This window comes from Coloeus monedula (assembly GCF_965178545.1).
Source record: "Coloeus monedula genome assembly, chromosome: 8".
Classification (NCBI taxonomy): Eukaryota; Metazoa; Chordata; class Aves; order Passeriformes; family Corvidae; genus Coloeus; species Coloeus monedula.
Window position 1 is genome coordinate 21777656 of NC_138788.1, and position 27592 is coordinate 21805247.

The 27592-nt window shown below is 40.5% G+C and overlaps 1 protein-coding gene across 3 annotated transcripts in view; it reads right to left on the reverse strand.

The window, feature by feature from the left end:
• The window catches only part of PANK1 (pantothenate kinase 1), a 31094-nt gene extending 3718 nt beyond the window's left edge, over nucleotides 1-27376 (reverse strand). The window contains exons 1-5 of one of the 3 annotated variants that reach the window (XM_082286359.1): nucleotides 27264-27376; nucleotides 14480-14832; nucleotides 5511-5764; nucleotides 3773-3949; nucleotides 3241-3364 (exon numbers count right to left, since the gene is read on the reverse strand). In XM_082286359.1, coding sequence (XP_082142485.1) covers nucleotides 3241-3364; nucleotides 3773-3949; nucleotides 5511-5764; nucleotides 14480-14815 — 891 coding nt within the window. In that variant the 5' untranslated portion in view covers nucleotides 14816-14832; nucleotides 27264-27376. Of the gene's footprint in view, nucleotides 1-3240; nucleotides 3365-3772; nucleotides 3950-5510; nucleotides 5765-14479; nucleotides 14833-21850; nucleotides 21969-22304; nucleotides 22903-27263 lie in introns of those variants that run through there. The other 2 variants (XM_082286357.1, XM_082286358.1) reach the window with 2 other exon arrangements.
• Between the last annotated feature and the right edge of the window lie 216 nt (nucleotides 27377-27592).

Genomic DNA, 27592 nt, shown 5'->3' on the forward strand with positions numbered 1-27592 from the left:
GAATCTACATTTCAGTTTCACATGCATATGATTTTTTCTGAATCTAAAAACAAAGCTACTGTTACCAGAAGCAATACCTAATGCAGAGTATATTGAATCTAAAAGTACTAGTCATATCTAAGTAGAATAACAGTGCATATCAACATGCAAATTTCATATCAATTTTGTTTTCCAACATTCCTTGAGTTGACAAGGTTAAAAATTGTATTGATAATATCAAGTTTCCTAGATTTTCTGAACTGAACTAAAAACAAGTTTAGCATATTTCAGAAGTTGAAATGCTACTCTTAAGGGAGTCTTGTCAATGTCCACTGCTGAAACTTTCAAAGCTGAACGACAGGAATCTTAAACTGATGAAGAGATGGTGGTGACATGCTTACTTAAGCTAATCAAATTACAACATCCTGGAAAAGACATGCACTCTTTCACTCTGTGGGGTCTCGTTAAATTGTTCAACTACCCTGCAGCAGAAAGCTGTAGTATACCTTCAATATAGAATATTCACATATCTGCCAATATAATTGAATAGGGAAATCTAAATCAATAACACAATAAAAAACCCTGCACATACTTTTGCAAGGCAGCTTCTTCAGATGCAAAATTACATGTTCTGCAAGTAAGGAAAGTATAAACCAGGAGATTGGTTTCCTTTATGCACTTCTGCTGTGCCTAGGACAGGCCATTTCAAAAGGTCTGTGGCCAAATGGTTCCAGACTATGGAATTTTTCTACCCCACTGCCAACTTTGTGCAAGCAAATTTGCTTTGAAGTTCTGCAGACAGAATATTTCATTTATTCCCCAGCCTCATTTTTTCCTGCACATATGCAAGTCATTTTCAACATAATATTAAAGCTGCAATCATTGGGAAAAACTTATCAGAAGTCATGCTTCAGGGCATAAATTGATTCTGTCAACCTAAAAGTGAGCTTTACCATAACCCTAATCTAATACATACAAGCTCCACAAAAGAATATGATATTCAACTGTTTATTAAGCTCTTACTCAGTGATTTGATTCATCAAGCTTACTCTAAGTCAGAGATATGTCTCCCAAAGGCAATTTAGTGTCTAGATTATTTAGCAGAATTATAGCATTAGTTTTTTTTCCCAAGAGCAAGCTATCTGAAGATTAGTTTACTTAAAATGATACTGCATGTTTGATTTTTCTTTTTAATAGTATGTAAAGTGACTAAATGAAGTTTTCATTCCTTAGAACTACAAAATAATTTACTTCAAATGTTGGAGAAATTCTACTTCGACACTGTGACATGAAGATTATTTAACACATCAATCCACATTCCTCCACAAGATTCTATGGATCACATCCAATTCCTAAGTAAGCCTGCCCCCAGAACAAAGATGTTAGGAACTTTCTCACAATGACTCAGAAGCATTAGTTTCATTAGCAGCCTATCTCCTCCTCTGAATGCACCGCATGTGGTTCCCTGCTGCAACTCTCTATGCTTTGATAGCCCTGTACAATGCTGCTTGAACTCCATGCCACAAGGCAACACTGTAAAGAAGCTGAAAGCAAAGAGAACACTGAAAGAGAATCATCCTGATCGAAAAGAGTGGAATTGCCCAGAAAAAAAGAAATATGTATGCCTGTAGCCACTTTTCACAACAAAGGAAGGTTATCAGTGGCATTTGATAGGGGCATACACTACAACTCATGCTGTTCAATATATTTTAAAAGTCCTCTAGAGAGGAATATGAGAAAAAAACATGAAAATAGCATAGAAAATCAAAAGATAATAAAAAATTAACAGCATAGCAATGCTGAAGAGACATCCTGTGACTGAGGAAAAAATAGCAGGTGAAGTTCAAATCAAAAAAGTGAAATGACACAACTAAAATGGGAAAGAGAGACACTTGATTATGCAGACACAATGACAGGCTCCAAATTAGCCACTTTAAGATGATATCATGGAGGGACTGTTGATCATTTCTTAGAAATGAGTTCCATGCTCACAAAAATGAAATATTATGAACTGTGAGTAAAGGAACTCTGAACACAAAATTTATCAATATACCATCACATAAATTCATTGAGCATCCACACTCTGAATACCATATGAAGATCTGATAATTCAATCTTAAAATTACAACCATAAAAAGACTGAAAAGACAAAACGAAGCAGTGCAAAAAGAGTGTCTTTTTTTTTAGGAAAGGAGACTAAGTACTAGGACCTCCTGTCTTGGAAAGAACAAGAGGGAGATGTGGCAAAGGTTTATTAAAAATCAAATTGAAACCTACACCCACCAAAAGTACTAGCAATTAATTATTTACTGTTTCTCATAAAGCCATAAGCTAGATGAGACCCATTAAAGTAATTAGATGGCAGGTGGGTGAGTTTCTTGGGTTTGTTTTGTTGGCAGTTTTTTTGGCTCTCTGTGTGTGTGTTGTTGACGAAAAATATAGAAGAAGCAGCAATTTCTTCTACCAACAGAATGCTGTGCAGGTAAAACACCTGTAAATTTTTTTTTTTTTAAACTTGATATAAATTCACTATCTGCTCAGAGCCGATAAAAGGTACTAGTTACCACATAATACTAAAGGATGCAATCTGCAGATAAAAACAAGGGCCTAAATTTTTGGGTTTGTGGTGGGGATTTTTGCATTTGTTTTTTCTTTTTTAACTGCTGGAAGCTGTAGTGTATGGATGGAACATGCATCCATATTTATCATGCCTAACAAAAAGATTGTAATAAGCATCTGATAGGAGTTTGAGGCAGGGAAATGAGCTACATTTTTCTTCTTTCTGACACAATGCAATGGAACTTGCATCTATCCAAACATTTAAAACAATACACAATTTGAACCCATCCTGCTATGGAAAGAATCCAAGTAAAATAGTATTAAAAATAAATTCTGCCATGCTATAGTAAAATCTGTAAATAACTACAAAGTAACAGAGACAATTAGTATTACAAACATTTTAATATCTAATGTATTACAGCTTGAGAACAACTGAACACTCCAGGCTGAAGCTCAATGCCTCAAAGTCATCTTTACACTCAATTTTTCTCCCCTCTCCCCTAGCTTTGAAGCTCAAACAGCCTTACATTTTGCATCAAAGCATACACATAACACATCACAAGAGTTATGACATTACATTAAACATATGCATATTTATCAAGGCCAGTGACACACCTACTATGCCAGCAATTTGCATTTTTGCATCCTGATAATCTCCCCATGTTGTTTCTAAAGGTTTTAAGCTCATGGTAAATTACTTACCTCATTCAATGCACACATGCGAGCAATAGAACCTATGTTGTTGGTGATGGTGACCAAAGTAGCTCTGGCCAAGTCCTCTTTACTGATGGAATCTCTCTTTTCTTTACTCATCATATGACCAAAGCTGCATGAGGAAGATCATGTCTTTTAATATGAGATATTTAGGAGTGATAAAAGCCCATAAAATTTTATCATTTAGCAAGCTTTGCTTGGATTTGATATCCATTCATTTGTGACAGATTTGAAATGTGAAAAAGGATCTCACTACAAAGGCAGAACAATGAGTAAGGACACTTCCAAAATAACTGTAATTTAAATAGAAGCAAACTACATCAGGCATTACTTACACCTGTTTAAAAAAAAAAAAGAAAAAGAGCAAGAAGTAGGTGAGAGATCTAAGGACAAACCCCATGATACATCCAGAGACATTCCCACATGGACACAGTGCATAGTCCAGGGATTATGCACTCAGTTTAGCATGTACAGGAAGTTTCCTAAGGGACTCCTTACAAACAGCTCAATTAACACATACCTTGACGCTACAGCAGATCCTTGAAGGCCAAAGCGCTCATAGTCTCCTCCATAAATATCTTTCACCAGCTTATCCACATTGGTGCTGTCTCCTTTTGCAGCCATTTCCAGCGCTTCTTCAAATGTCTCGCAGCCAGTGAGCAAACAGCACAGGCCCAGGAACGTTCCTCCTCCAAGGCTAGAAAAGCACATTCCCTTCAGACCAGCAGCCTGAACCAGCTTTTACCACAACTCTTTAGATTGCCATTTACAACATGCTGTACACAGGTGCCAACTGTATCTAGCAACTCCTCCCTCAGAGGAGTTGACACAGACACCGTACATTGAGTTTCTATTTAACACAAGTGTCATCCAGTGTGGTTTTAACTGACCTAGACTTGAGTCTTTAATACTTAAATAGGAGAAATTATACTCAAGGGTTAGCTAAAAATAAGGTCCAATCCAACACCACAGATACCACTTCCCTATTCGTAGCACTCTAACAAGTTTTCTGCACAAGAATAATTAGCCAGCAGAGCACTCAAATAAGCGACAAAAGAATGAACAGTGAACAAAGGTAAAGCTAAACAGGGCTGGCAGCCAAGACAGATCTTGTCCCCCTAGTCAGTGGCAGGAAGCAGTCTGGTTGGCTCCTTTTCAAAGCAAGCCCAGCATCAGCCCCGAATGTTCTTTCCCTGCAAGAACTCTGAGCGAGGAGCACCCACTTGAATATTTTGTAAAGGCTCAAGTACAATATTTACTGATTACATAAATTTATCAGGGAGTATTTAACTGTGCATAATATGTTGCTAACTCATTAAAGTTCTACTTTGGACTTTTCAGTCTTATAGACATGAACTTCAACTTACTAACCTCTACATCCTTCCTCATTCTTTCTTGGCCACTGACAAAGTTCGCTTATTTGCAGTGACTGCAGTCACAGCAACTGGAGCCACTGCAAACAAGAGGATCAGTGAGAAACCACACTTGGACTGCATGAAAAAGCACAGGAGGTCAGATAGGAACACTGTTTAGTCCATGCTCCTGGATTACTGGGTAAGTTTTTCAGAACACATCTCATAGCACTGTAATATAGACAGTATCCGAACAGAAGAAAGCTCTGCACACCAGCCACAAGATAGTATTGATTTCATCATCTATAACAAGTCAACAAACCACTGCAGTCATGTTTTTCCTTCCATAGTGGGAAGGATTAGAAGCACGCCTATTGATGACAAATCTCTGTGCTTGAAAAAGACCCAGAACTGCAGGAAATCCAATGTCCTCCATAGAACTTGTGTCCATCTGTACTGTCTAAGAAAAATAGCTCATGGCTACCATTGTGGCAAAGATATGCCCTAGGTCAGGCAATAGAAGACATACATACAAGTCATGTGCAGTATACAGGAGAAGCTTTAACATGTACCATGTACCAAAGAACAGAATGCAGGGGAGAGAAGATTCATTTGCTGGGACAGCTTTGTTCTGGTAATTCACAGCAAAAGACGGGAAACAGGTAAGAACACCAACAAGAGACTAAGGCAGGTCTAAAGTTGAACAGATCAGTGACTTCCCTGATGTAGATCTCCTCTCTGAAGGAATCCAAGGATATTTTCAGCCTTGCTACTGGCAGGCTTTTAAAAGAAATGGGAAGACATACACAGTTTGGGGCTGTAGCTACTGATCACACAGTCCAATTTCCACCTGCTCGACTGTGAAGGCGAAAAGAAAACAATTAAAAGAAACAAAAGTAAATTCACCTGGATCCTGTAACTCTTTTATAATTGTCCTTAGAATACACAGCTAGGATGCTGACCCCTGAGCCGATGTTAACCAGCAGCATAGGATATGGATTATCAAGGCAGTAAGGCTTTTTCTGGCACTGTTCAGGATCTGTAGGATTTTCAAAATAATAGCACTCTGGTTGGCCATTGAAACCAACAGAATCAACATAAAGGAGGCCCTGGATCAAACAGTCCAATTCATCCAGTTTACAGAGCTGTAGATCAGCCATCTGTAAAAGAACAACAAGAAATAAATAAACACACATTTCCTAGTATAATACAACACTGAGAAGGACAAAAGGCTCCACTGAAGCACTTTAATCACTTTAATAGTAACACATTATGCTATTTAAGCAGTACAAAGATCCAAGCATGAAGTCTGAAATAAAAGTTCACTATCTGCCTGTCAACAGGTACCTCCCAAAACAAGGATGTGCTATGCAGTAATGCCATCTAGCTCCTTTGCCTTTGAGACATTCTGGGCTCTGCAAGCAGGAACTATGTCTTCCCCTCAGTATTCTGAAGCAATAAATTTCTTTCCCCTCATTCCCGACCCAAGAGGAGCCATATTCTGCAGCTTTTGGGTAGTATCTGACATATGCCTACACAGCAGCATTCCTCAGGATGCAAAGTACTTTAGCTCATCATCCAACTATATTTCCCAACAATTTAATGAAATTTTCAATAGAAACATGATGATACGCACATTATGTTAGCATGCACTAAATATACAGTGGACTTTTTTTTTTAGTATATGTCACCAGTTAATCTGGTTATTTTTTTAAATTACAATGAGCACTTTAAAATGCCTCCTGAAAAACAGAGGCATAACCCCTGTTTGGTGAAAAACCATATAAAACATCCAAACAAAAAGACTGTCAGGCCCATGCCCGCAGCAGAATATCACTTTAAGAAAAGGCAGACAATGAGTAACAGAAGCTGACAAAAGACATTCCCTCTGCGATCTCGCAGGTCACCGTGACTGTACTTCAACAGGCATGTCTACTTGCCATAGCATTCTATTCACTAGAATTAGAAATAACATCCCTTTCTGAAAACAGGATACACTGACCAACTGTAGAAAGTTTCCTTTCCATTTTTAGGTAGAAGAGAGGGTGAAAAAACCTGTAAGGTTGTCCAAACCCTGAGGTCATTTTCATCCTCACACATGCAAAGCAGGTCACGTCTAACTCTACTTTCTAGCAAAAAAAAAAAAAAAAAAAAAAAAGCAACGGAGTATAATGGAGTTATACACAGCTGGTTCTCCAGCATTTGCATACTGCAGGATGTTTTTATAATAGCTAATGGAGCAGATTTACATGGGTAACTATGTCCTATTTTTAATTCTGGAAGCTATATTAAGTCACTATAAAGAGGGAAGATATTTCTGTGGAACAGGCACGGTCAATAGGTTACATTCTTTTAAGCTATTTAAATCTCCCCTGTTAAAGTCTTTGCTCTACTTGTACACAGCTCTAACTTGCCACAACTGAAAGCCATCCCACTCATTGGGTCCGTCCTTTTGTTTTATTTGCCACTCCTCAAATCCTGTAACAAGGGAAAAGAAATAAGACCAAAAAAACCCCAAACCAGCAGTCTTAAAGACCTCAATACAATCCAGTTATTCACAGGACAAGTGAGAGATATGGAGATCATTTCTCCTTGTTTCTGTAATTCCTCCTGCAACTTCTGCAATCCCTTCATATTTTTTTCTTGGCTACCACATAGGTACACAAATTTAAATTAGAGAAATGCATCATAAAAGACTTGAACAATGCATTTAGCTAGCAAATACAAAGAATAAGCAAAATTCATGAGAAAAAGTTTTTCAAGAAATGCTACAGAATTCTTAAGGCTACTTCGCAAATATCTTGGATTTAATCAATTTCTAACCATTAGACCAAGGAAAAGCTCCAAGATGTACACAATACAAGCTATCAACATAATAAACCCTTCATGCACTCTTTATCACAATGACCATTGCATTGAGTCTACTAAGTCATCACTCTTTACATGATTTATTTAGTTCAACAAATATTGCACATACCTAGATGACATAAGGAAATATTCTATACTACCCATGATCTTTCCCTAGGTTATGTGCTGTGCAGTGTCAGTTTCCTCACCCCAGTGTATAAGCCAGATGCAGCATGACCAAACGTGATCTAACACAGATGCACAAACGTGCTGTGAACCAGGAGCTGTTGTACAAAGACAAGTCATTAGCAGATTTATGCCCCCTATTACCAAAACCTCTATTCTAATGTAAGCCAAACACCCAGCCACAAACTACTTTCGTCTGATCCATGCTGCACTTTTACAAACAGGTAAGCACTAGTCAGAGACCTTGCAAGACACAAACAAGTAATACAAATCAGAGTTATACACTTCTGGCATCAGTGCAAAAACACAGACAAAATCCTTGATTCTACAAACTCTCCAGTCAGCTCACCGATTCTGTAAGAACAGAACAAGAGAAACTAATCATGTTCTTCCTGAAACACTACACAGAGAGGTTTTATTAGGTCCAGCCCTCCATGTATAAAAGACATACTGAAATTTGTTCTGCTTTTTATAGCTCTGTGCTATATTTAACAGTTGATATACTGTAGGCAGAGAAGTCTTATTACTGCTTTCTTTCATGTATGATATTCATAGCAGACTGAAAACTATTTTCCTGTGTTGTTGCAGCAGTCAGGTTTTGACTTCCGGAATAGGCAAGACAGGCATCAGTATTCTACGTCAATCCACCTTCGTTCAGAGAACCAAAAGCTCTGCAGCCACCAGACACCCAAGGCTCCAAATAGCTCTGTGAGCCACCACTGTTCTTATGCCTAAACAGAAATTAGGACAAAGTTTCAAGTAATGTAGGAACCCAATCGTGTACAAGAAGCCATGATAGAGCCAGGGGCACAAGTCAGTCCCTTTCCCTGCATAGAGAACTACCTTTTTGCTCACAATGTCCCAAAGCAGCAAAACTGCATTGCAGAAGAGACGTGCCTGTAACCATTGTCACAAATTTACAAGTAAGCAAACATTTCTTCCCGCTGCCATCACCTGCCCTGCCACACTCTACTTACCCTCAACTTTCAGCTGTTCAAACCCCATCTCTTTAGAGGAACCAAAGTTTATGTGCAAATATGCATAACAAAAACAGAAGCTGTGTCTAGAAGCACATTTTAATTGGATGCTTTTCCTACAGCATTTACGGATATTTTCCAGCCCTTTACAATTCCTAATGTGAAGGCAGACAGCAAAATGGTCAACTTACCCTACTCTGCACTCCTGTAACAATATTCAGTACAGTGCCTCTCTAGAGGTCATGTCAGAAATTTGTGCTATGAGAACAACTGCAGAACAAAGCAGTATACAGGACTCTGGAGGGAAAATTTATGATGATTACAGGGAAACCACATGCACATTTTTTAAAAGAATAATTTTTCTGCATTATAACCAGACTGTAGATACTCCTTTCTTTTAAGACTGTTTTTTGAATACTGGGGAAGGGAACAAAACACTTTAGACCTCAAGAAACTCTCCAGGACCATCAAAAGGAGCGACTAAGGACTTCAACCATGCTTCCAAGCAGGTGCAACACACCAAGAAAGTAGCCAACACCTTCCCCTATGACCTTAGCAACAAACTCCTGAAACTCAGCTGATTTCAAGGATACAAAAAGTCTGTTGTTACTCCATATAGATGCTATTCCAAGAAGAGTGAAAGCCCATCTCCTGTACTCTTCCAAGAAGTGCCGGAAAATGGTGTTATCTGCTGAAATGTATTTCTTTCATCCAAAGAAATGGACTTCTTTGCTGTTTGGCTTGTTTGTTTTTTAAATATTGTGCATAACGTAAAAGAAAAATAAATCAGTTGTATTCAAGTACCAAGCAGTATAAAAAGAAAAAACATGGTACCAGCTTGTTTCTGCTTTCAAGTAAGGAAGACATAAGTCAAAGACTTGGGTCCCATTTGTTTCTTATTATGGGTGAGCAAATATTTCCACTTCAGCAAGGTAAACATGAAGCATCCCAGTCTTCTAGAAGTGAGCTGAGGGCAGCCATGATATATATGCACTGGGGTTGAAGACTAATGTATCACCATTGGTGTGCAGACATATTTTCAGTGAAGCTCCAGCTCATGAAACATTTTACTCACTTTTACTGTTACCGAGCTCTGGTAAACACAAAGTCTGAACCTTGATGAAGTTGTAAGTGCATTTTTCTCTTGGACTTTCAATGAGAAATATGATTTTTTTTTCTGTAAAAAACTGCTAAGAACATAACATCTTGCAAGTTTTAATTATCAATTACAATAGCCTCATTTACTATATCACTCTGGCTTTTATGTCTGCTGGGCATTGCTCCAGTTTTTATTTCTTAGAATACCTTACAATCTAGCTTTTCCCTCCATCTCCCTCCCATTACCTCTCCCCCACTTTCATAAAGACTTTGCTTTCTTTATATTTTGATTATCTTCACTTCAACCCCCAACACTGCTACTTTATGGAGCTCTTTATGGAGCTGAAAATAACCACTCACATTCAAACCAGACAAAGTCTAATGCAAATGAACTGCAAGTCCAGCATTCACTGAGGCAGAAGAAAAGATTCACTCTGTATCAGCTTTGGGCAAAACCAGCACTCATCAGGAATCCCCTGCAGAGCTCTGCCCTCTCGCACAGCGAGCCGTAAGGATCTCTTCTCTCTCGACAGGGAAGAGATGCCCATTGTTTCTCCCCATTCCCTCTGAAGAGGTTACTTTACCCATTCCTCTGGATGCTGCTTTCAACTCCAGCCCAGCCCCTACGGCCTGAGCAGCTGCCTCCAGCCTCCACAGAAAGATTTTTGAGTGTCTCACACTAACTGTGAAAGAGTTACACAGCTTACTCATCCTACAACACAGGACAGTGAGTTTATTTGTTTTAAGATGAATACAGTCTGTAAGTCATCCTCAGGCATTCAGTTCATACCACAAAGTCAAGCCTTAGAATTAGCTAATAACTGGCACAAGAAAATCACTATCCAACAGCCAAGCTCACTTTTAAAGCGTTTTCCTTTATGGGAAGGTCAAGGCCTGAGTTTGAGTTTGTGTTGGTAAGAGATTTCCCTCTTCCCCTGTCCCAAATGTTCTTAGATTAAGTGATTAGGGTTTTTAGCCCAGATGCTGCTCCCACTGAAGACAGCATTAAAATTTCTATCAAGACAAGTCAGGTTCTACAGGTCTCTGTTAGGAAAGGAATACAAAGATCCCACCTTTGAGCCACTGCAATGAACAAAAATTTTATAATAGAGCAGGTTTTAATCAAAAGTCTGAATAGTCCTTCCTCCCCTCATCCTGGCCATCCTTTATGTTGAGTTGCTTTACAAAACTGAGTGGCAGCCTAAAAATTTATTTGTCATTACATTAACAGCATACATCTGTGCAAGTAATGTGCCTGTGCTATCATGGAGGAGTCACAGAGCACAGAGAGATTCATCTCACAAGCAGGTTAAGTCTAAGTACTCCTTACTTTTACAGAAGTGGTAATACTTGAGCATTTACAGAATATGTGAAGTGACAGTATGTAGTTGGGGAAAGGAGGGAGGATTATCAGAATTAGGCTGCAGATTCATGCATGCCTTAAGACCACTGTTACCTGAAAATAAAGACAGACAGCCATATAGAACAGTCATTCAGAAAGGAGGTAAAAAAAAGAAAAAAAAAAAAAAAAGGAAAAAACCCCCTAGGCTGGAAACAGTCCTTTTGGTGAATTACTTACTGATGCTCTCTTCAATGAACATTAAGTATAACCATATGGTTGGTAAAATTATTTCTGTGGTCTAGTTTAATGAATAGAGTCAATTTTCCTACTTCTAGGGGAAGCACTCAGATCTTCAGAATGAATCACATGATTTGCCAAGCTACTGATTGACAAAAGATCCAACATACTGCCAGCAATCAGCAAGTAGATCATGGAGACTTCTTCAGGTATCCACCTCTCCAACACTGCAGATCATATGAGGGAGGTGAAATAGCTAAACCTAGGTACCTTGGTAGATTTAGTTGCCTTTTTCTAATACAAAAAAAAGATTTAAGGAAAACAGAGTGTGTCTCACCATTTCGTGTTATTTTTTAATACACAAAAGCAACAGAGATGTCTAGATCAAACCTATTTAACACATTTAGGAATTCACAACTAGACAATGAAACAGAGGCAAGTAACAACAGGGTATTTGCCTATTTTAAGGAGAAAAAGCTTTTGTAATCTTAGAAGGCTTTCTTCCTTGGAATTTGAATGTTGTTTTGCAATATATTGGATCTTCTGTCCTAAATCTATGCAATTCTTACTGTCACATTGACAAATACTATGAAAGACAAGTAACGTAAAAGCATATACACAGGAAAATAAAGGGCCAGAACAAAAGCATGTTAGCTAGATCAAACGAGTTTCCTAGCATTCAGCCAGATTTTTTAATGAAAATAACAACAGTCACAAACATACCTTAATTCTTCCACACTGCTTCTAAGTAACAAACAGGAACATTTAAAGTCTCCTCTATATAAGTCATTTTACAACACTGAATCCTGCAATAGCAAGACTTAGACTTGGCACATATTCTCCACTTCTAGAGATGTGTTCGTGGTCAAATACTTGAAACGGGTATTTCAGAGCTTTGACAGAGCAGTCCTGAAACTGCTGTCTGGTGTCAATTCATACTCAGCAGAACACACTGATAGCCAGCTGCTGTTACAATGGCTAATGAAGTGTGACAATTTAAGTGCCAGTACCCAGAACACTCTGCCCTTTCAGGGTGACTAAGGAAGCAAACTTCCATGTAATGGATAATATTCTGCTTCTGTAATTCCACATGGATATTACAGTTTGAGCCAAGAAACACTTGCTATAAAGGAAGGTGTGGCACTGGACAGCTGTCCAAAGCACTCACTTTAGTGTGAGTGCACTTCACTGATTGCTTTATGCTAGAAAACTCCCCAGCCAGCCTTTATAGGGTTTGTCTTAAACTACCTTCAAGTGTTGCAGCAGACAGGATGTTAACAGCACTGCAGAGATGTGGAATTTCATGCCCAAGTCCGCCAGTCATTTGCTATGTGACCTCGCATTTGTGTTCAATAGCTGGCAAAACAGCCCCAACTCCAGCTATGGCCTCCCCTGCTATATTGGCTATATTGCAGCTGAGACAAGACTGATCCCTTGCTGTAGATTGCATATTTACAGCATGAAAGGCCAAAGCTACAGAGAGAAACACCCAGCTGTGAGAGCCACCAGGTAACTTCCAGTCCAGTTCTACAGCTGTGGGAGTGAGGGACATGAACTTCCTTACCAAGCAACGGTAGCTGTCATTATACAATGCAGGAAGAATGAATCTGGATAGACTGACCATTCCAAGGGGAGAGTCAGCCTCTTCAGAAAGTCCTGAAGTGACCTCCCATTGTCACTAAGAACATGACCTGAATCATTCCTAGGACACACAAAAAGATATTCAAAACCACCTGAACTGAGGCCACACTTACCAGAACTAAAACTCACCTCCTACTGTGGTGCCAACAATCTTACACAATGCGAAGCAAACAAGCTTTTAAGGACTTAATCATCAGTAGACTCTAAACTGTAAGGGACTTGCAATCAGCCTAAAGAACAAGAAATCTAGCACTAGTAGTGGACTACTACACCAATTCAGAAACTTGGTAGTCCTTCCTTGGACATGGAAACAGCCTAATATTTACTGAAAGTGGCTGCACAACAGCGTAACAGCTGGAATTCATGTTGAGCTCTTACAGCATTCTTTTTCCCCCTTAGAATCCTGGTCACCTGGTATGTGAGGATATTGATGACAGAAGGGTATTGACAAGAAAAAAACCTCTTGTACAGCAAAATTGCATGCTTGGAGTTAAAAATGAAGCACACAGAGCCAAGGACTGCAGTCAACAGCAGTTGGTGATTCAGTATGATAGTTCCCTAGACTGAAGCAGAGACAGAAAAGCCACTGTAACCTGCCATACCCAACAGCCATCCCTCAACCTCAAGATCACATCCCTCACCCTCAAGATCAGGTCAAAAGTTAGGGACAGAAGTGCCAGACCCATCAGTCAAGTAAAACATTCACATTAATCTTAGTGACACTGCTCTGGGACAATCAAATTAGTCTGTTTTTTACAGAAAATTCATGAAGATCTGTCCCAGTATAGATGGATACACAACAGAAAACTGCCTCCTGAATGCTTTTTCTCTCCAACACATTTTGTACAACAGCTCTTCCATGCTTCTCCACCACAGCCAATTTTTGAAGTGTACTCTAGTGCAAAACTTCACATTTACATCAGCTTCTGGAGTTCCCTGCAAAGCCTCTTTTTAAATTCTTGGGGATCTGGGATCTAGTCATCTCATGAACTGCCTTTCTTTAAATGACACACTCACAGAATTGAAATCAAAAGCTAGCTAGTATTATTATGGTCCCACACACTGTTTCTCCCCCATGCTCCATGGTTGGTCTTCCAGACTCTTGACTTCAGTCTGTTTGAAGGTTAATACAAAGTGAAGGGAACCTGAATCAAATCTCCAGCCTGTATGGTTTCATACCTGGTTTCCAAGAGATAATCAGTCTGCAAGTACCTATAGCGTCAGGCTTCTAGGCTGTCATAACATACTCTAAGTCGATTATGAAGCATCTGATCAACACAGCTGTACTCTAAAATAACTCCACATTTACTAAAAACATCCTGCACAGCAATACTTCAGTAGAATACCCAGCAAGTAGAATACCCTTCCCTCCCCCACCCATGTTCTCAGCAATGTCACCAATTAACAAATGTGAATTGATTCTGTTGGTCCTAATCAGTTAGGATGGACTGAAAAAAAGTTATTTTCCCAGCAAGTTTTAACAGACGGGCTCTCACAATGTTTTCCCAAAGTACTTCCCATTGAACCCATATGAACCATTCACGTACCGTTCTAAAGTCTTCCTCAAACTTGTAAGCTCCACCTCCCGTGGCACAGAGCGTAGTGTGCAAACTGGAGAAGTTCTTTTCACTACCCATCTGTATGAACCTGTGCATGGCACAGCTGGGAAAGCGGATGAAGTGCAGGTTGCCTTTGCGTCCACACATAGTCAAATTTTTCAGTTCGAGGTGGACATCACGAATGCCAGTTTTACCATAGGCTGTATTGGAGGTCAAGTATTTCCTAATGCTTTTCAGGTTTTCCACCTCCTCCTGTTCCTCCTCTGCAGTAATGTCCTTAGGTTCAAAGTAGACCAGTTTAACCAACGTTCCACCGATATCCATTCCAAACCATGGGAATGCTAAGAACAAGGGGTTTAGAGAGGCAAAAAGAGAAAGTCACTATAAATATACAGGCTAGACAAACCACTTAAATCATTTGCTGAATGACAATTCAGTGCAGTCACAGTAGCAGTATCTACTCCTGAGAACTCGGGGTCACTTATGTCCAATTCATATGCTTTAAACACATCTCTAAGTTAAGCCGTCATAAAGCCCCAGTTAAGAAAAAAAAACCCTCAAAATATTCTTGTCTGAAGAAGCAGGTTTTAATAAAATGAAAACATTTTTTTCCCAGGAAATCATTTTACTCTTCAGTCAGCACCTCCTGACAGGGCACATTTACTGCATTTCACCCAATCAGCACCAATGGGTGAGAAATGAAATGAAATTGTGTTTCACCCAATTGGCTTCAATTCTGCCAATATATGGGGGGGGGGGGAGGAAGAGGAAGAAACAACCAAACAAACAGGAGAACAAGATTTCTCAACTCATATTCCCACTGTGTAACATCTGCAATTGCCTTTCCATGCTCAGTCAGAATTTCCACGGTCACAAGGCCGTGTCTGAAGAGCAGCAATACAGAGCTCCCATTATGCTGGAGGCCTCTGGACTCCAACCCACCAGAACCAGCAGCTCTGTTGGACTGCAATACTTGTAGATAGTAGCCAAAAATGAGCTAGCTTATGTTCAGTATTTCCCACTGACAGACCTGTCCTTTGAGCGTAGACTCCCTTTGCTGGTATATGTGTTAGTCTATCATATAATTATATAAGAAATGACACTATTTGCTTCTCAGCTTGCCACAGCTGGCCTAGGTCCTCCAAAATCTTTGCTTTGTTAACAACAAGAGAAAATTACTATGGAGAACACCCAGCAGAAGACAGTAACTGAATCAAGCTGGTCTACCTGCTCCACTTTTATATTTATAGATATATATTTATATATACACACATGCATTTTAAATAGTAAGCCAGGTAACTTTATGAAGCAATAAGAAGTGAGAATACAAAATCTATACACAGGCACTGCAGATGGAGGGAGCTAGCAATGTTTGTTAGAAAAATAAAATTAAAACTACTGAGTATATGATTAACACCTAAGACACACTTGTAAAATAGCAGTCACACAGTCACCTCCCTGCTTTTTAGGGAGAATCAGGTGGACTTGCTAGAAAAATGATTTTACCAACTAGGGCATCTCAACTTAGTGTTGATACAAACTTGAAACCATAAATACCATATGCATAGCTGATTTTTCTGCTACTGAACCTAAAAATAAACAACTTGGGGCAAACACTTCAATAAGCATAGGAGGTACTTATCACACTGTCCTTCCTCATGTGATCACAGATCACTATTAAGTCACTCAGCTTCAGGCTGAAAGAGGCTTAGAGTCTTTTTTCTTACCACAAGTGTCTCAGTATCATCTGGCTGAATAATTTGAAAGTCTAAATTTCCCAATTTTTAATATGCTCCCTAGCCAAACCAATCCTTAAATGTCAGACATTTAAAACAGTTATTTCACTCCACTGCTGTATGCCAAGTAACTGAATCATCAGTTTCTCCCCCCAGCTCCCTACGGACAAACTCCAATGAAGTGGCTGTTATCTGTTGTAAGGTCTAATTTTTTTTTTTTTTTTCCATGCTATACAAGCTGCACAAAGACAGTAAAATTAAGTTTGAGGTTTGGGAAGATACATGAGAGTTCCCTCAAATGGGAAGAATTCAAAACAACTGTTTTTAAAACAGCCTTTATTTTAAAGAGAAAAAATATGTTATCATAGACTAACCTGCAACTCAAACGTTTTTGAAAGCACAAGGTAAATATTTATGCAAAAGCTGTCTGGTCCACACTGCACAACATTCCAGTGCAGTGGAGCTCAGGATGCCAATCCCATTCGTGATTTACACAAATCTTTATTAAAGCTACTGAGAACTTTAATTACCTGTCCCACTGGAACAGTAAGTCTCCTCCTCAGATGTATCAACTATGCAAGCAGGAAGTTTAATTTTAAAAGCAGCACAGCTGGACTATGCAGTACAGAACCAGCCTGTAGCTAAGTGTAAGCCAATTTCCACTATTTTTCATTAAGGGCATAAAACATGCTACACTCTACCTGCACCAACAGTTGTTTTAAAGCCATAGTGCAGATTTCATTTTTAAGAGAGGCAAGAAGCATTCCATCCTCCTATCAAACACAAGCCCAGCAATGTGTTAAGTACTAACAGCTGATAGTTATTCATAAATGACTGCCAAGACATTTCATTTTATATCTTAACATTTTGAGGAGTTATAACCAAATCATTCACAAAGAATAAGTACTGTAGAAAACAACTATGAAGTTTCTTCAACTCTGCATAGTTCTTGGGATAGCTACACATAATGCTTGCATTTATAAAGTGAGCAGAAATCCCAGGACACTTTTTGTTTAGCTTATTCTCTCTATGAATTTAAGTTCCTTTCATTTTATTGTGAGCCAAATAGAAAGAAATGAACTTTGCTTTTAGAACACCAGCAGTTTTCTTCAGCACAAATAAAGAGCCCAAGATCAGTCAATGAAAACTGATATTTCAGGTATGCAGAACAACAGCTTAGTTTTCTTCTCAACTTCTAACACCACCTCTCTGTTGGAATTATTTGCAATAATTCAACAGCCATCTTGAATGGTTAACTAATTAGGACAAAAACCAAGTCTCAAAGTTTCTAACAAGTCACACTGAAATTCATACAACTGAACTTCTGTACAACTGGAGTGACAGTAGAAACACTTCTATATTCCAGTGATTATTTTAAAATGTATTCATTGTATCTTTTTTTACTATCAGTATGTTCCAAATAAAAATGCACCACTGGCCCACCATCAGCTCTTTTCCGTATCTTTATATAGTTCATCTCAGCTGGTACCTACACCCTTCAACTTTCCTGGCACCACTGAACATGGTGCTAATGGAAGTGTGCACACAGACTGAAGGTGCTCCTGGGTTTTGTTGGCTCTGTGAATATAGAAAGATGATTCAGAAGCCACCAAAAATTAATAGAGCCTGCCCAGTACTACAGCCAGGGGGTATGAAAGAAAGGTATTTGTGTAGATAAGTTTTCCACAGACTTGAGGGAAAATGGGGAAAAAATTGTGGAGGTAGGGTTTTTTTGTTGTTCGTGGTTTTTTGGCGGGGGGTGGCGAGCAGTGTTTGAGGGTTGTTTCTGTTGTTTGAGCAATGTTTCTGTTGGTTTGTTTTAAACTGGAAGTCCAGCATTTCACTGATAACCTGAGTAAGTGTCCCTGAATTACAAAAAGCCAGGAAAGCAAGGAGGGGAAAGTAAAATCCTTCCCACCCACATCTCAGGCTAATCATAGTTAGTCAAAACTGTGTGATTTACTATGAGCAGTAAAGACATTGGATATGTTGCAGAAATGTTGTCATAACATTAAAAAATGCACTTCTTGACTAAAATTGTCTGATATGAGCCTATGAGCTGACTTCTCTCTTTTAAGTAGGTATGCAACATACCTATTGGATCAGTTGAATCTATAAGTGTGACAAAAACAGAACTATTCTACTGCATTGCTACACAGCAGTAAGTCAAAAAATAACTCTAAAATCTAGTTTTAGGTCCCATAGAACCAATACAGAAAGCATCAAGATGCATCATGTGTTCTTAAAAGTCTAGCATAAATCAAAGATTCTACTTATCTTCTTTAAAAAAATTAAATTCCCTTTATGTTAATAAACTGTGCCAACTACTTAATGGTTTGTTATCTTGAGATAAAAATCTGTACTAGTCAAAAATTTAGCTGCAGAAGCATGTGACAATGCAAACAGAAGGTATCTACAGCATTGCATAAGTAGGTAATCTGATGCACACCAACAGCTGTGTATCTGGGGCAAAGGTTCACTCATGAGAAATTCCATGATACATTTTACCTAGTTTCTGCATTAACTCTGGAGTATTAGGCTATTTCTACAAGGCATTATTATATTCAGATTTCAACACCTTAGATTTTTAAAAACCTTATGCTTAACATACAATATACAGGGGGCATGTGGAAAGTAAATATTAAATCACAACATTCTCCTCATGGACAAGAGCTCAGGAGAAGCAAGAATGAAAGGGTATTCCTGGGTCATCCAATAACATTTACCCCCATTAAAGAAGATAACCAAGGGTAATCCTTTTCATACATTTAAACAACCACCACATAAGGCTAGCTGAATCTTTTTACTCCTCAACTTTTAGAAAGAGGCTGTGCCTGAATCCTGCTGGGTAGAACATTGTTCTCTCTACCTGAGCCTCAGATTTATTCCTGACCAATCTGCAGGAGTTTCTTCTTTTGCCAAAACTGTTTCAGCTTATAAACCTCTTTTACAAGACCTATATTCCCTCAAAAGACAGGCAGAGTATTTCAATTTTTTATCAATAATTTGAATGGTGGTATTAATACTCTGATATCTTAAGTATCTCAGATGAATTATCTTAGTTTCAGCTACTTTTCTTTCTGGACACACATATGTTGAAATCCTATTATTTCCTTTACATTTCATTTGCATTGCTTGACACTTTGATGATCTAAGAACTTCCTGTTTTAATTTGGTCCAGAATAAGTGAGAGCCAAAAACAGTAACAGAGGAAAAAAAAAAAAAAAACAGAACAAGACACACATAGTGTGGCATAGTAATCTTACAGCTTCTGAAAGTTGATTTTTATTCAAAAAAATAAAGGGATAATAGCTTACGCGTATTTTTCAATTACTTCTTCCTGTTTTACACAGTTATAAAAGAAATGAGACAGAAGCATTTTTTTCCTTTGAAGGAAAATAGAATATGTAGCTCAAAAAATTAATTATATCTGCTTAGTAATTACAGTTTCTTCAAACCTTAAAAACCTAGAGCTAAATCATGCACACATATCAGGTGAAGCCTTCCAGTTCATCTTTGGTAGCAAGGGTTTATTAATTGTCTTCTTCCTCACCAGAGAAACAAACAAAACCCAAAAGTTACAACCAACCCCACAAAAACTTCAAACCCAAATCCAGAGAGCTGGTGGTTAAACAGGTGTGACCATCCACACAAATGTTTTTATATTACCACAAACTGATTTCTAAAGAAAAAGAAAACTGACACAAGCCCAATATCCCTGACAACCCATCTAGTTAAACTAAGGAAAAAAGAAAGCAAAGACAGGATTCCCAGCAGAAGCTCTCTCACTGCAGGCTTATCAGCAAAGCACACTGATTTCATGGGGAATCTTCCCTTCCGAGAGGGAAAAAGACTTGTGAACAGAGAATTCTACCTCACTTTGTCAGAAAGGAAAAACAATCAAGAGAACATATAAATAAGGGTTTAAATGAATGATTGCTGCAGAAAGATAGGTTTCATTTGTTGAAATATTGGGAAATACCAATTATCTCATCTTCTCCACCGCACAAAGCAAACCCTGCAATCAATACTGGTCTCACATACCATGTGGCAACTACACTTCATTTTGCAATCTGTCCTTAGGAACAGAACAAACATCTGCATAGGCCAGGATTAAAAGCACCAAACAAACCAGTAAAAATGGTACTGTGTAGTATTCACTAGGGGAGGATGAAGTGGAAAGATACACAGTACTAGGACAATTTGAGTAATAAGGTAATGAATTTTTAAAGATGGTGACAGTGTGCTACCATTATTTCCTGCATGACTAATACTAAATTTCAGATTTTTTCCTGTACAAAATAAACTATATATATATATATAAAAGTATATCAGCAAGCATTCATGTATTTTAATCAGCAAAGAAATTGACCACGAAATAGTTCTACAAAGCACTTCCCTCAGCTGCTGTTTTTATTAAAGCCTCATTTCACTAAACCCCCACACCTGAAGATTCAGCTGTCATATATCTTGGCTAATATAGTCAGTCACCTATGCTTTTTACTCTGATGGGCTCTTTTTTCCCCTCAAGATGGGATGGAAATTCCAAAGCCTCATTCTTTCCTAATCAAGTGATTACATGAATCCCTGAAAGCTTTATTCTTTGCTTCAAAATAGTTTATACTGTTGTGGAGAGTCTGATATGCAAGTGCTGACTCTTCTTAGTTACACCAAATCAAAATGTAAGCTAGCCCAGGTTCTGCAGGTTTTGTTCATGAAGACAACGTGAAGCAGGACAAAGACTACAAAACCAGTTTGTGACAGAGAATGGTTTGGTCATTGATAGGTTAAATTTGATAGAGGACTAAATTAACTATCAACAAGTACTGAAAGCACTCCATGATTAATCAATCAGAGAAGGGAGTATAAGCTTGAGTAGCTCACCAAAAGCATTGAAAAAGCCAGAAAAGGCACTGGCTAATATACAGTTCTGTGAAAGCTGCAGCTCTTCAAAGCTGTTTCTGAATATTTTGTTCTGTTTAACCAGGAAAGTTTTTTAAATATTCACTTCAAAACAAAGAAAAAAAAAAACCCCAGAGTAGCTGAACGCACACTTACTTCCTACTGAGTAGAAACATCTTTAAGTTTTGGCAGCAGGGAGCTGCGATCCTGACTATCCCTGATTACCCTTTTTGGAACATGCTGAACTTGTAACAAAGAAGCAAACATTTGTGGGCTTTATTTGAAGGGCTAGCAAAGTGAGAGTGAAATGAAACGGTGTACTTTTTCCCGTAGATTGTTTTACTCGCAGAGTTTACCACGGAATTAATCAATACCTCCCCACCTACAAGTAAGCAAGACTACTAATCAATCAATCATACAGAAATAAGCAAACATAAAATTAACAAATAGGATGTTTGAGTCTCACAGCCTTAAAACCAAACCTGAAATAGACAGCCAATTCACGAAGACTACCCAAATGAGAAGCATACTACAAATTTAACATGTTTGCAATATATTTTTTCCCCGCCAGTCAGAATAACTTGCTCTGGGTTCCCCGATGCACTTTTTTCTTCATTCGAACACCGTTTGGGAAAGGAGCAAACGCTAAGCCCGCAGAACCTTCCCACGCTCCAGAGCGCCCCGGTGGCCCCGGCCGGGATGGCGGCCGGGCATTACTCACAGTGTTGCTTGGGCACTATGAGCTTCATGCGTGCGGCGAGGAGGCGGCGAGGCGGGCAGGACCCTGGGCACCGCCCGACGCGCAGCTCGGCAAGGAGCGACCGCCCGCCGCCCGCCGGCGTTTGTGCCGGGCCGCCGCTCCCCGCCCGCCGCCGCCCCATTGGCGCAGGGCGGGCCCGGCCCACGCGGGAGCGGGGCCGTGCCCGGGCGGCGCCGCCGCATTGGCCGGCGCGGGGCTCCCGCGCTCCGCCCGCCCGGCAGCCGGCGTTGGGGGGCGGAACGCCCGCGGCGCGGAGCCGGGCGCCCGTCAGCCCCGGCCGGGCGGCGCTCCGCAGGGAAGGAGGTGGCGCGGGACCCGCAGGCGCCTGACACCGGGCAGGGCTGCGGCAGCGCCGCGCGGGGCGGAGGGGGCCGGGCCGGCGTCGCTCCCCAGAGCCGCCGCGGTCATCACTTACGTGGCCTATGCCGCCGGCCCGAGTCCACCCTCCGGCGCAGCCTGCATTTCTTGGCTGGGGAGCCGTGGCTGAGCGGCGGCAGCTCCGGGCGTAGCAGCAGCGGGTGCGGCGCCTCCCCGCAGCCGCCGTTGCTGAGCGGCGGGCCCGAGGGGTGGAAGCCGTTCTGCAGCAGCCCGCCGACCAGCGAGCAGGAGGCGGCGGCGGGCGGCGGCGGCCCCGCCGGGGCGGCGGGCTGGGCGCGGAGCTGCTCGCCCATGGCGGCAGCCTCTCCCCTTTGTCTCCCGACTCAGCTCCGGCTGGGCGCGGCGGAGCCTCCGCTCATGCCGGCGCCCGTGCCCGCAGCTCCGAGCGCAGGGATGCGGCGCCCGCCCCCCCGCACGGCGCAGGCGTCCTGCCCGCAGCGCGCTGCAGAGGGGCGGCCGCCGCCCTCGCCGGGGACGCGGCGACCCCCCCGCCCGGGCAACGTGCGCGCTCCCGGCGCCGCGCCCCGCACCTGCGGGCCTCCGCCAGCGGCCCCGGGAGCGCGTCGGGGCGGGGGATCGGGGCGGCCCGGCGGGGTACGGCCACCCGCAAGCTGTCCCCGGTACAACTGCGGTGTGGCCTGACTCCCGCGACCCTGGTGCATACTGGGCAAGCTGCCCGTGGGACCGGCCGCGGTGTCATTTTCGCTTCGGCGTACCCTAGCGCACCCTCATGTGACTCAGGTATCTGAGGAGGCCTCGGTGCGTGTGCTCCCAGGTACACCTTGTACCTCACGCAAAGTTATTCGTGCATCGGCAGGAACGTTCAAGTTTTTGTCTACATTGTCACGTGTCACTCAACAGCTTAGGGGGACTAGTGTGACCTTGAATGTGTTTGACCTCATGCTTTTTTAGTATCTTGGCTTTCCCTGCACAGCAATGATAATCTTGTGACTGTGATTTATTCTCTGACCGCTGAGACATCCAAGTGTAAAAACACATTTTTCTGAATGAAATATATCAAATATCAAGTGGAGATAAAATAAAACTGGGTGAACTATGCTGTGGTGTCATGTATACTTGAAAAGAAACACTAATTAAATTTTGCTTTGCACATGAAGGTCATTTCTTTATACGAACTGCCAGTAACTACATGGATGGCTGTCCTTAAAGTAAAACAGGTCTCGTAATGGCTCCTTCTTACACCTAGAATTAGTACAGGACATGGCCCCTCCACTGTAAAACATGTACAAAGAATGAAGAGCTATTATAAGTGCCTCCAGAAAGGGATACTGCATTAAGAAATGGCCTCATGAGAGTTGATGTGGTATTCTCTCCATTTCTTGCCTGGGACCAGAAAATTATGTTTAGGTAGCTGGGAGCAAGCAACAGAAAAACATGCACACCAGGTTGGGAAAATGAAGAAAGAGTGATTGAGAATAAAGTAAAAATTTCTTCCTAAAAGCCTGCAAGTAATATTCTGAAGATGATTTAAACAGAGTTTTCTTCATATCCTAATGCATAAGCATTTGTTTTAATTGCCAGCCCAAAAGTGATTGCCCTGAAGAGGGTAAGAAGGAAGACAGGCTACACACATTTACTGCTACATGGAGCTTTCGTTCTTCCAAAACTATGAAATTCTTTGAGAAGTCCCTGACTTACCTGATTATGTTAAAACTACACAGCAGAAGGCTGCTGCCTGGACTGGCACAGACCTTCATGCCTTTTGATGGCAGATCTAGGCAGCTGGCTGGGTACACTTTATGAACTTGTCAAGTCCAACCAAGGATATGAGGAATCCTTGCTGCTGCTGTCCCCAGCTGGTAACAGTTGTTCCTTCTCATCCCTGACACAGAAACTGACTGTACATACAGCCTGCCCGATATGGAACAGGAATTCAAGCCTGTTTTTCTCTGCATTTGCTGGGAGCAGACACACGAGCAGTTACTGTATCCCAGCTGAAAGGTGGCAACTTATTACCTCACTCCAACAAAAGCAAGAGCACCTTTAATTACACACTTAAATTTCCTTATGGTAGCCGAACAGTCCTTCCACTGACTCACTGGAATACTGTGCTCAAGTATTGTGTCCAATTTTAGGCTTCTAAAAAACTTTTGGAATAACAAACAGAATTAAATGAAAACATCAAGTTTTAGCCTATGAAATGAAAGATTTGGAGGGGTATTCATTCTGGAGCAGGTAGCAGCAACGGAAATACATCACGGTTGCTGAGAAATAAGAAAATTCGTAAGTGGGAACTGCAGGAAGGGAAATTTACTTTACACTGGAGGCAGACATTTCCTAGCATGAAGTTAGACAAGGATAAGACTGACCCAGAAGACTTGACTGTTCATTGCTGGCAAGTTTTTAGGAGAAGCTAAATATCTGTGAGGAACAGTTTAGGTAGAACTGATCCAGATCTGAAGCAAGGAGAAAGCATCTTTCTGAAGTTCCTTCCAATCTTTTATTTCTAATTAAATATTTCCCTAACATTTTGCTGTTAATTTTGCACAATTATGCCACAGATAGAAGTGGACTGGAACATATAAAATCTGTCAATGAAGTCATAGCATGTATTACAAGTTAAGTTTCTAACACCTTAGTGCAACTAAAGTAAATTTTTCCTCTTCCTTTTACCCTAACTTTCTAAAAAAACCTGGTTGCCAGTTCAGTTTTCAATCTAACTTGTAAGACAATCTAAATAGAATCCAGGTGCAATATTGACAAACAAAATCGAGGATGATTTCAGTTCTTTCAAAATTAACATTTACTACGTATTTTTGTCTTTCTTCTTCAACTGAAGGAGGTGGAAGCTCCTAGTTTATTTTAAAATATTTTCTATATATCTCACTGTAAACCAGCAATCTGGTGGGAAAAGGACTACAAACACATTGTATGCTGAACAATCCAGGACAAATGGACTTAGATCACTGAACAAGTCTGCTATACTGACTCACTACACATTACACATTTGCACAGCAAAAACTTCATGGACTATTCCATACCTTCCTATGCTTCAGACACTCAGCTTTCTATCATCTCTTTTTATTTGCTTAAAAACACAGAGGGCAAGTCTGTAATTCTCTGTCAGTTTCAGCAAACTACTGACTCCCTTGCAGTTAGGATACTTTGCCATGGATCAAAAGTGCTGTGCTCCACATGTTACAGTTTCAAAACCAATGGAACTGGGGGAAAAAAAAAACAAAACCACCACCCTTTCAGGTATATTATCATCAGGCAACCTGGCTTGAAATTTTTTAGGAACCTCTGAGGATTAGCTCTTCCTCCTTCTTTCCATGGGCCTCCTATATCCGTGGTCTAAGGCTAAGCTAAAATAAGTATAAAACAGGTGCAGTCCATATGTAAATCTGTTATCCAAAAAAACCAACAAAAATCTTACAGAGCACCAGTGGTGCTACTCTAATTCAAAGCCAACCAGCTGTAAAGGTTTGGTCATATTTTGGAGAGAAGTGGTGATGAGACACATGTACATATCTTCTCAAACTACCCAGACTTTTATGCAATGCAAAGAATGTAAGGAAAGAGACTTCTGGTATAGCTGCCTGAGGATTTATATACAAGTGGTTGCTGGCACTCTGCCATTCCTGTTTATATTTCTATTCAAATTATTTCCATGTTTATCCTGTTTCTATACTGCAGGCCAGTCATACTGGTTCTTACTCAGTTTTTCCTCTTTGAAATAAAGCAAATGCAGTAAAGCAGAATAACTTAACTATTGAGAACGTTCCTCACAACAAAACAGATACTGTTGACTTGTTTTAGGTATATTCACATATTGCACATATCAAATAGAAAGTGGCAAGCTAAAAGTCTGGTATTTCTTCTCAATATCTCTTCAGAACTGGAAAAAAAACCATACTGTTTTGGTGCACACAGGAGCTTTGGCAGATACATGTTTTTTTCAAGTTCTTTTTCTCATAAATTGCAGGGCTGGAAGACCAACAGTCAAACATAACTATATAATGACAAGTGATAGATGTGTAAATCAAATGGGACAAAACAGCTATAAAAATGTGTAAAATTCTTATCTGGAAAGTGCAACATCAGAATATTTAAAAATGGACCCAAAGACCTCTAGAATTATTGGTGTGACTCAGGAAAGCTAAAAAGTCTTACTATCACAACAGCTAGCTCATATGAGAATTCTGCTTCCCACAAATACTAATGCATCTGAGAGTGGGAACTGATTGCAGATGACAGAGGAAATGAATGGCATAAATTTAGTCATATGCCTAAGTCTTCGTCAGATTGAGGCCAATAAAGATTATATTGAGACCATCAGCTCCTTCCCTTTTCACCCACCTACTAGTGCAGGCTTCTTTCAATTATGCCTTCTGTAGCACTTAAACAAAATCTGTTGATGTTATGAAGAAAAGCCCTGCACAGAGTGGAAGCTCATCTCCCTCTCACTTTTATCAAGGGAGAGAAACATGGAAAAGGGCACTCTGTCTAAGCAGGAACTTTGCTTTGGCAGCCTGAATAGCCCTTAGGAGGAATGTTTTTTCTCTTTGTTGATGACAAATAGGGCATAGATGGATCTCCTGGCCCAAGTGCCAAGCTCAGTGGCCAGGCAAGGCAGCATGAATGCTACCTGGAATGTGTCTGGACAAGGACACAGAAAGGTTTGGGGTCAAAAGGACCTTAAATTCCATCTAGTTCCAACCCCCCTGCCACATACAGGGATGCCGCATGCCAGATCAGGTTGCTCAGGGCCCCATCCAATCTGGCCTTGAACACTCCCAGGAATGGGGCATCCACAACTTCTCTGGACAACTTTTTCCAGTGCCCCACTATTCCTCTGAGCAGAGAATTTCTTCCTAACAACTTCTAATCTAAATCTCTTCTCTCTCAGTTTAAAACCATTCTCCCTTGTCCAATCACTACCTGCCTGTGTAACAGACTTGACTTAACACATCTAGCAACAAAAAAGACTAGGGAATAATAGTCAGAAAAGTACATGGGTGTAGTCTGGTCTTACCATCTTGCCCATCCCTGTGGCCAGACTTTGCAGCGGTCCAGGTGGTTTCTACAGTTCTCCTCTGGCAGCTCTGAGATGAGATTAGGGATTGTGGTTGCTGTCTTTCATCCCAACTGAAAAAAAGCATGCAGCAGTCACAAAGCAGTGATAACCTTTTCTCTCTGAAGCGTTCCCTGCTAATACATCTGTTTCTATATCCAACTAGACAATTATAACTTACTTTACACTTACTCTCTCCAACTTTAACTGATCCCTGGCAGAGCTGTTGGTGCTCTTCTTTGATAGGAAACGAAAGATTTAAGTGCCTTAGTTCAGCCATTTCAAATAAA